General features: G+C 53.2%; 1 protein-coding gene across 1 annotated transcript in view; it reads right to left on the reverse strand.

Moving 5' to 3' along the window:
* LOC135517686 (A disintegrin and metalloproteinase with thrombospondin motifs 6-like) overlaps positions 1–10000 on the reverse strand; it is a 121766-nt gene that overhangs the window by 79712 nt on the left and 32054 nt on the right. Inside the window, exon 8 of the mRNA XM_064942200.1 lies at positions 9996–10000. This exon is cut by the window's right edge and continues 39 nt beyond it. Coding sequence (XP_064798272.1) covers positions 9996–10000 — 5 coding nt within the window. The remainder of the gene's footprint in view (positions 1–9995) is intronic.

Consider the following 10000-nt stretch of genomic DNA (forward strand, 5'->3'; position numbering starts at 1 on the left):
GAGAGAGAGAGGGGGAGCGGGAGAGAGAGAGAGAGAGGGAGAGAGACAGAGACAGAGAGAAAGAGAAAAAAAAAAGAGAGAGAGAGAGCGAGAGAGACGGGGTCATGTCAAGGTGTAACATTTTAAGAGTCAGGACCATAAAAGCTGGATTCCTCAGTTCTGACCTCCCTGGTGTTGAAGTTAGAGCAGCATGAGATAAGAAGTCAACCCTCTCGGGCTGTGTACCAAATGGCATCCTGTTCCCTATATATGTATATGAATATACAGGAAATAGGGTGCCATTTGGGAGGCCACTTGGGACGTACCCTAAGAGCGTTGAGAGTCGACTCTCAATATTAGTGCACTACTTAGGGTATAGGGTGTGAGCCGCTGCTGGACTCACCAGCAGAACCTGACTTCAGCATCAACTGGCTAGACATGAACTTTTTCAACCTAAAGTCAGAGCTGGAAAATGTCTAGACACAGGCTTGGATTTATACATTTCACTCCAAGTAACAAGGGACCACCTAGTAATGCAAGCCAAGGAAGGGAATTTAAGAAAACATTTTCCTTCCCCCCCCACCCTCAAAAATATAGATGTTTTCACCATTGCTGAGGAGTTCCAAAGGGAAAAGAATATGCATATTCTGGATGTTTGAGAACGGAGAGGAGATGAGAGTTAAAGAACACTGAGTAAAGCTATTTGCGTGCGTGCATGCGTGCGTGCGTGCATGAGTGAGTGAGTGAGTGAGTGAGTGAGTGAGTGAGTGAGTGAGTGAGTGAGTGAGTGAGAGAAGCCATTTCCACCATCCAGGTGTCTCTGTCTCCCCCGGAGGGTAACAGGTCAGATAGAAGGAGCATCCTCACAGATTGCATCTACAGGGTTTCACATAACACTCAGAAGTGGGGTTGGCTCAGTATTATCTCCCACCCAGATTACCTAAAGACCCAAGGGCCCAAGAGCTGACCTGTAGCATGACCCCTGATATTAACGGGAGAAGAGGGGGAGAACGGTTGAGAGGGGAGGACAGAGGGAGCGGAGGAGAGGGTTGAGAGGAGAGGGTTGTGAGGAGGAGAGGGTTGAGAGGAGAGGGTTGAGAGGAGGAGGGGAGGGAAGAGAGGAGAAGAGGGTTGAGAGAGGAGGAGAGTGTTGAGAGTTGAGAGGAGAGGAGAGGGTTGAGAGAAGGAGAGTGTTGAGAGGAGGAGATGGTTGAGAGGAGAGGGTTGAGAGAAGGAGAGTGTTGAGAGTTGAGAGGAGATGAGAGGGTTGAGGAGGAGAGTGTTGAGAGGAGGAGAGGTGGTTGAGAAGAGTGTTGAGAGGAGGAGTGGAGGAGAGGGTTGAGAAAGTATAGTGTTGAGAGGAGGAGAGGGTTGAGAGGAGGAGAGGGTTGAGAGAAGGAGAGTGTTGAGAGGAGGCAATGGTTGAGAAAGGAGAAGGTTGGGAGGAGGAGGGGAGGGTTGAGAGAAGGAGAGTGTTGAGAGGAGGAAATGGTTGAGGGTTGGGAGAGGAAGGGTTGGGAGGGAGAGGGTTGAGAGAAGGAGAGGGTTGAGAGAAGGAGAGGGTTGAGAGAAGGAGGGGTTGGGAGGGAGGGGAGGGTTGGGAGAAGAGGGGAGGGTTGGGAGAAGAGGGGAGGGTTGGGAGAGGAGGGAGGGTTGAGAGAAGAGGAGAGGGTTGGGAGAGGAGGGGAGGGTTGGGAGAGGAGGGGAGGGTTGGGAGAGGAGGGGAGGGTTGAGAGAAGAGGAGAGGGGTGAGAGAAGGAGAGGGTTGAGAGAAGAGGAGAGGGTTGAGAGAAGGAGAGGGTTGAGAGAAGGAGAGGGTTGAGAGAAGGATAGTGTTGAGAGAGGAGGAGAGTGTTGAGAGGAGGAGATGGTTGAGAAAGGAGGAGAGGGTTGAGAAGAGGAGAGAGTTGAGAGGAGGAAATGGTTGAGAGAAGGAGAGGGTTGGGAGAGGAGGGGAGGGTTGAGAGAAGAGGAGAGGGTTGAGAGAAGGAGAGGGTCGAGAGAAGGAGAGGGTTGCGAGAAGGATAGTGTTGAGAAGAGGAGAGAGTTGAGAGGAGGAGGAGAAGGTTGAGAGAGGAGGAGAGTGTGTGTGTGTGTGTGTGTGTGTCAAATCAAATCAAATTTTATTTGTCACATACACATGGGTAGCAGATGTTAATGCGAGTGTAGCGAAATGCTTGTGCTTCTAGTTCCGACAATGCAGTAATAACCAACAAGTAATCTAACTAACAATTAATAAACTACTGTCTTATACACAGTGTAAGGGGATAAAGAATATGTACATAAGGATATATGAATGAGTGATGGTACAGAGCAGCATAGGCAAGATACAGTAGATGGTATCGAGTACAGTATATACATATGAGATGAGTATGTAAACAAAGTGGCATAGTTAAAGTGGCTAGTGATACATGTATTACATAAGGATGCAGTCGATGATATAGAGTACAGTATGCATATGAGATGAATAATGTAGGGTAAGTAACATTATATAAGGTAGAATTGTTTAAAGTGGCTAGTGATATATTTACATCATTTCCCATCAATTCCCATTATTAAAGTGGCTGGAGTTGAGTCAGTGTCACTGTGTTGGCAGCAGCCACTCAATGTTAGTGGTGGCTGTTTAACAGTCTGATGGCCTTGAGATAGAAGCTGTTTTTCAGTCTCTCGGTCCCAGCTTTGATGCACCTGTACTGACCTCGCCTTCTGGATGATAGCGGGGTGAACAGGCAGTGGCTCGGGTGGTTGATGTCCTTGATGATCTTTATGGCCTTCCTGTAACATCGGGTGGTGTATGTGTCCTGGAGGGCAGGGAGTTTGCCCCCGGTGATGCATTGTGCAGACCTCACTACCCTCTGGAGAGCCTTACGGTTGAGGGCGGAGCAGTTGCCGTACCAGGCGGTGATACAGCGCGCCAGGATGCTCTCGATTCTGCATCTGTAGAAGTTTGTGAGTGCTTTTGGTGACAAGCCAAATTTCTTCAGCCTCCTGAGGTTGAAGAGGCGCTGCTGCGCCTTCTTCACGATGCTGTCTGTGTGAGTGGACCAATTCAGTTTGTCTGTGATGTGTATGCCAAGGAACTTAAAACTTGCTACTCTCTCCACTACTATTCCATCGATGTGGATAGGTGGGTGTTCCCTCTGCTGTTTCCTGAAGTCCACAATCATCTCCTTAGTTTTGTTGACGTTGAGTGTGAGGTTATTTTCCTGACACCACACTCCGAGGGCCCTCACCTCCTCCCTGTAGGCCGTCTCGTCGTTGTTAGTAATCAAGCCTACCACTGTTGTGTCGTCCGCAAACTTGATGATTGAGTTGGAGGCGTGCGTGGCCACGCAGTCGTGGGTGAACAGGGAGTACAGGAGAGGGCTCAGAACGCACCCTTGTGGGGCCCCAGTGTTGAGGATCAGCCCTCACCACCTGGGGGTGGCCCGTCAGGAAGTCCAGTACCCAGTTGCACAGGGCGGGGTCGAGACCCAGGGTCTCGAGCTTGATGACGAGCTTGGAGGGTACTATGGTGTTGAATGCCGAGCTGTAGTCGATGAACAGCATTCTCACATAGGTATTCCTCTTGTCCAGATGGGTTAGGGCAGTGTGCAGTGTGGTTGAGATTGCATCGTCTGTGGACCTATTTGGGCGGTAAGCAAATTGGAGTGGGTCTAGGGTGTCAGGTAGGGTGGAGGTGATATGGTCCTTGACTAGTCTCTCAAAGCACTTCATGATGACGGAAGTGAGTGCTACGGGGCGGTAGTCGTTTAGCTCAGTTACCTTAGCTTTCTTGGGAACAGGAACAATGGTGGCCCTCTTGAAGCATGTGGGAACAGCAGACTGGTATAGGGATTCATTGAATATGTCCGTAAACACACCAGCCAGCTGGTCTGCGCATGCTCTGAGGGCGCGGCTGGGGATGCCGTCTGGGCCTACAGCCTTGCGAGGGTTAACACGTTTAAATGTTTTACTCACCTCGGCTGCAGTGAAGGAGAGACCGCATGTTTCCGTTGCAGGCCGTCTGAGCCGTTGAATTGAGATTCTACTTTGTCTCTGTACTGACGCTTAGCTTGTTTGATAGCCTTGCGGAGGGAATAGCTGCACTGTTTGTACTCGGTCATGTTACCAGACACCTTGCCCTGATTAAAAGCAGTGGTTCGCGCTTTCAGTTTCACGCGAATGCTGCCATCAATCCACGGTTTCTGGTTAGGGAATGTTTTAATCGTTGCTATGGGAACGACATCTTCAACGCACGTTCTAATGAACTCGCACACCGAATCAGCGTATTCGTCAATGTTGTTATTTGACGCAATACGAAACATGTCCCAGTCCACGTGATGGAAGCAGTCTTGGAGTGTGGAGTCAGCTTGGTCGGACCAGCGTTGGACAGACCTCAGCGTGGGAGCTTCTTGTTTTAGTTTTTGTCTGTAGGCAGGTATCAGCAAAATGGAGTCGTGGTCAGCTTTTCCGAAAGGGGGCTGGGCAGGGCCTTATATGCGTCGCGGAAGTTAGAGTAACAGTGATCCAAGGTTTTTCCACCCTGGTTGCGCAATCGATATGCTGATAAAATTTAGGGAGTCTTGTTTTCAGATTAGCCTTGTTAAAATCCCCAGCAACAATGAATGCAGCCTCCGGATAAATGGTTTCCAGTTTGCAATGAGTTAAATAAAGTTCGTTCAGAGCCATCGATGTGTCTGCTTGGGGGGGGATATATACGGCTGTGATTATAATCGAAGAGAATTCTCTTGGTAGATAATGCGGTCTACATTTGATTGTGAGGAATTCTAAATCAGGTGAACAGAAGGATTTGAGTTCCTGTATGTTTCTTTCATCGCACCATGCCTCGTTAGCCATAAGGCATACACCCCCACCCCTCTTCTTACCAGAAAGGTGTTTGTTTCTGTCAGCGCGATGCGTGAAGAAACCCGTTGGCTGCACCGCTTCGGATAGCGTCTCTCCAGTGAGCCATGTTTCCGTGAAGCACAGAACGTTACAGTCTCTGATGTCCCTCTGGAATGCTACCCTTGCTCGGATTTCATCAACCTTGTTGTCAAGAGACTGGACATTGGCAAGAAGAATGCTAGGAAGTGGGGCACGATGTGCCCGTCTCCGGAGTCTGACCAGAAGACCGCCTCGTTTCCCTCTTTTTCTGAGTCGTTTTTTTGGGTCGCTGCATGCGATCCATTCCGTTGTCCTGTTTGTAAGGCAGAACACAGGATCCGCGTCGCGAAAAACATATTCTTGGTCGTACTGATGGTGAGTTGACACTGATCTTATATACAGTAGTTCTTCTCGACTGTATGTAATGAAACCTAAGATGACCTGGGGTACTAATGTAAGAAATAACACGTAAAAAAAACAAAAAACTGCATAGTTTCCTAGGAACGCGAAGCGAGGCGGCCATCTCTGTCGGCGCCGGAAGTTAGTTAGTTAGTGTGTGTGTGTGTGTGTGTGTGTGTGTGTGTGTGTGTGTGTGTGTGTGTGTGTGTGTGTGTGTGTGTGTGTGTGTGTGTGTGTGTGTGTGTGTGTGTGTGTGTGTAAAGCCTTTTCCACCATCCAGGTGTCTCTGTCTCCCCCAGAGGGTAACAGGTCAGATAGAAAGAGAAGAGGGGACCATTCCTCACAGATTGCATCTACAGGGTTTCACATAACACTCAGAAGTGGGGTTGGCTCAGTATTATCTCCCACCCAGATTACCTAAAGACCCAAGGGCCCAAGAGCTGACCTGTAGCATGACCCCTGATATTAACGGGAGGAGAGGAGGAGGGGAGAGGGGGAGAACGGTTGAGAGGGGAGGACAAAGGGAGAGGAGGAGAGGGTTGAGAGAAGAGGAGAAGGAAGAGAGGAGGGGAAGGAAGAGAAGAGAGGAGGAGATGGGGAGAAGGTTGAGAGGAGGAGAGCGTTGAGAGGAGAGGAGAAAGGGAGAGGAATGAGAAGAATGAGAGGGATGAGCAAGGGAGGAAAGGGAGAGGGAGAAGGAGGAGGTAGGGGAGAAGAGAAATGGAGGAAAGGGAGAGGAGAGAGGAGGAGAGGAGGGAGTGAGTGAGAGAGAATGAGAAAGCCAAGCAGATGCCGGCGCAATTAAGGCGATGGGGGGAATGTGACAAATGCGGTCAATCTGTCAACCCCCCCAGAGTCCCAATATTACCTCCAAGATATACTGTGGTGCCTGCAGGGGCTCTGCACCATCAGAAGAGGGAGGGGGCTGACACACCCTGCCATCCTTTATCCACAACCACCACCTCTCTCTTTCTCTCGCTCACGTTCTCTTACAGTGTGTTCTCCTGCTCCCCCTCTCTCTCTCTCTCTCCCTCTCTCCCTATCTAAAACTCTCTCTCTCTCCCTCTATCTAAACCTCTCTCTCTCTCTCTCTCTCTCTCTCTCTCCCTCCCTCTCTCTCTCTCCCGCTCCCTCTCCCCCTCTCTCTCTCTCCCTATCTAAACCTCTCTCTCTCTCTCCCTATCTAAACCCCCCTCTCTCTCTCTCTCTATCTCTCTGTATCTCTCTCTCTCTCTCCTATCTAAACCCCCCCCCTCTCTCTCTCCCTATCTAACCCCCCCCTCTCTCTCTCTCTCTACCTCTCTCTCTCTCTCTCTCTCTCTCTCGTTGACTCTCTGAGCTTGGTTACAGAAGCTTAACAAGTTTGTAAGTTTAGGTTTTTAAGTTTGCCACAGTTCCTGTCACAGTGGAGACACAACATGCCAAACCAAACCCCTGGGGAAAAGGACTGGAACCCAGTGTCCTTAAAGTACTGTACCAGGAAGAAAAGAGACCATATGAGCATATAAATAGCCACATTATTTGAGCTATATTGGTAGAAGGACACAGTCAAGTGCACTTGGACGTTACCACGCCTGTACCCTTCCCTGCCACTACCCTGCCACTACCCTTCCCTGCCACTACCCTTCCCTACCATTACCCTGCCCTACCACTACCCTGCCCTGCCACTACTCTTCCCTGCCACTACCCTGCCCTGCCACTACCCTGCCCTGCCACTACCCTTCCCTGCCACTACCCTGCCCTGCCACTACCCTGCCCTGCCACTACCCTGCCCTGCCACTACCCTTCCCTGCCACTACCCTTCCCTGCCACTACCCTGCCCTGCCACTACCCTGCCCTGCCACTACCCTTCCCTGCCACTACCCTGCCCTGCCACTACCCTGCCCTGCCACTACCCTGCCCTGCCACTACCCTGCCCTGCCACTACCCTTCCCTGCCACTACCCTGCCCTGCCTCTACCCTGCCCTGCCACTACCCTTCCCTGCCACCCTGCCCTGCCACTACCCTTCCCTGCCACTACCCTTCCCTGCCATTACCCTGCCCCTCCACTACCCTGCCCTGCCCTACCACTACCCTTCCTTCCCTGCCACTACCCTTCCCTGCCACTACCCTGCCCTGCCACCTGCCCTGCCACTACCCTGCCCTGCCACTACCCTGCCCTGCCACTACCCTGCCCTGCCACTACCCTGCCCTGCCACTACCCTTCCCTGCCACTACCCTGCCCTGCCTCTACCCTGCCCTGCCACTACCCTTCCCTGCCACTACCCTGCCCTGCCACTACCCTTCCCTGCCACTACCCTTCCCTGCCATTACCCTGCCCTACCACTACCCTGCCCTACCACTACCCTTCCCTGCCACTACCCTTCCCTGCCACTACCCTTCCCTACCATTACCCTGCCCTGCCCCTACCCTGCCCTGCCACTACCCTGCCCTGCCACTACCCTGCCCTACCAATACCCTGCCCTACCACTAATCTGCCCTGCCACTACCCTGCCCTGCCACTACCCTGCCCTACCACTACCCTGCCCTGCCACTACCCTTCCCTACCATTACCCTGCCCTGCCATTACCCTGCCCTGCCACTACCCTGCCCTGCCACTACCCTGCCCTGCCTGCTACCCTGCCCTGCCACTACCCTTCCCTGCCACTACCCTGCCCTTCCACTACCCTTCCCTGCCACTACCCTTCCCTGCCATTACCCTGCCCTACCACTACCCTGCCCTACCACTACCCTTCCCTGCCACTACCCTTCCCTACCATTACCCTGCCCTGCCACTACCCTGCCACTACCCTTCCCTGCCACTACCCTTCCCTACCACTACCCTTCCCTGCCACTACCCTTACCTACCATTACCCTGCCCTGCCCCTACCCTGCCCTGCCACTACCCTGCCCTGCCACTACCCTGCCCTACCACTACCCTGCCCTACCACTACCCTGCCCTGCCACTACCCTGCCCTACCACTACCCTGACCTGCCACTACCCTGCCCTGCCACTACCCTGCCCTGCCACTACCCTGTCCCTACCACTACCCTTCCCTGCCACTACCCTGCCCTACCACTACCCTCCCTGCCACTACTCTGCCCTGCCTTTACCTAACCCTGTCTGTACCCTGCCCTGCGTGGACCTAACCCTGTCTGTACCTAACCCTGTCTGTATCTAACCCTGTCTGGACCTAACCCTGTCTGTACCCTGCCCTGCCTGGACCTAACCCTGTCTGTACCTAACCCTGTCTGTATCTAACCCTGTCTGGACCTAACCCTTTCTGTACCCTGCCCTGCCTGGACCTAACCCTGTCTGATCCTAACCCTGCCTGGACCTAACCCTGTCTGTACCTAACCCTGTCTGTACCCTGCTCTGTCTGTACCTAACCCTGTCTGTACCCTGCCCTGCCACTACCCTGCCCTGCCTGGACCTAACCCTGTCTGTACCCTGCCCTGTCTGCACCCTGCCCTACCACTACCCTGCCATGCCTGGACCTAACCCTGTCTGTACCCTGCCCTGCCTGGACCTAACCATGTCTGTACCAAACCCTGCCTGGACCTAACCCTGTCTGTACCCTGCCCTACCACTACCCTGCCATGCCTGGACCTATCCCTGTCTGTACCCTGCCCTACCACTACCCTGCCAAGTCTGGACCTAACCCTGTCTGGACCTAACCCTGTCTGTACCCTGCCCTGCCTGGACCTAACCCTTTCTGCACCCTGCCCTGCCTGGACCTAACCCTGTCTGGACCTAACCCTGTCTGGACCTAACCCTGTCTGGACCTAACCCTGTCTGTACCCTGCTCTGTCTGTACCTAACCCTGTCTGTACCCTGCCCTGCCTAGACCTAACCCTGTCTGTACCCTGCTCTGTCTGTACCTAACCCTGTCTGTACCCTGCCCTGCCTAGACCTAACTCTGTCTGTACCCTGCCCTGTCTGTACCCTGCCCTACCACTACCCTAACATGCCTGGACCTAACCCTGTCTGTACCCTGCCCTGCCTGGTCCTAACCCTGTCTGTACCTAACCCTGCCTTGACCTAACCCTGTCTGTAACCTGCCCTACCACCATCCTGCCATGTCTGGACCTAACCCTGTCTGGACCTAACCCTGTCTGTACCCTGCCCTGTCTTAACCTAACCCTGTCTGGACCTAACCCTGTCTGTACCCTGCCCTGTCTTAACCTAACCCTGTCTGGACCTAACCCTGTCTGGACCCTGCCCTGTCTTAACCTAACCCTGTCTGTACCTAACCCTGTCTGGACCTAACCCTGTCTGTACCCTGCCATGTCTGGACCTAACCCTGTCTGTACCCTGCCCTGTCTGTACCTAACCCTGCCTGGACCTAACCCTGTCTGGACCTAACCCTGTCTGGACCTAACCCTGTCTGGACCTAACCCTGTCTGTACCCTGCCCTGCCTGGACCTAACCCTGTCTGGACCTAACCCTGCCTAGACCTAACCCTGCCTGGACCTAACCCTGCCTGGACCTAACCCTGCCTGGACCTAACCCTGCCTGGACCTAACCCTGTCTGTACCCTGCCCTGCCTGGACCTAACCCTGTCTGTACCCTGCCCTGTCTGTACCTAACCCTGTCTGTACCTAACCCCGTCTGTACCCTGCCCTGTCTGTACCTAACCCTGTCTGTACCCTGCCCTGTCTGTACCCTGCCCTGCCGACAGTATACCCCACCTGGTCTCTCTGAGCTGTCTCCCCTTGCCTCCAGACTACAGAACAGAGTAGAAGAGAGAGCAGAACGTAGAGCCACTCACCTAGA

This window comes from Oncorhynchus masou, chromosome 28, assembly GCF_036934945.1.
Source record: "Oncorhynchus masou masou isolate Uvic2021 chromosome 28, UVic_Omas_1.1, whole genome shotgun sequence".
NCBI classification, from domain to species: Eukaryota; Metazoa; Chordata; class Actinopteri; order Salmoniformes; family Salmonidae; genus Oncorhynchus; species Oncorhynchus masou.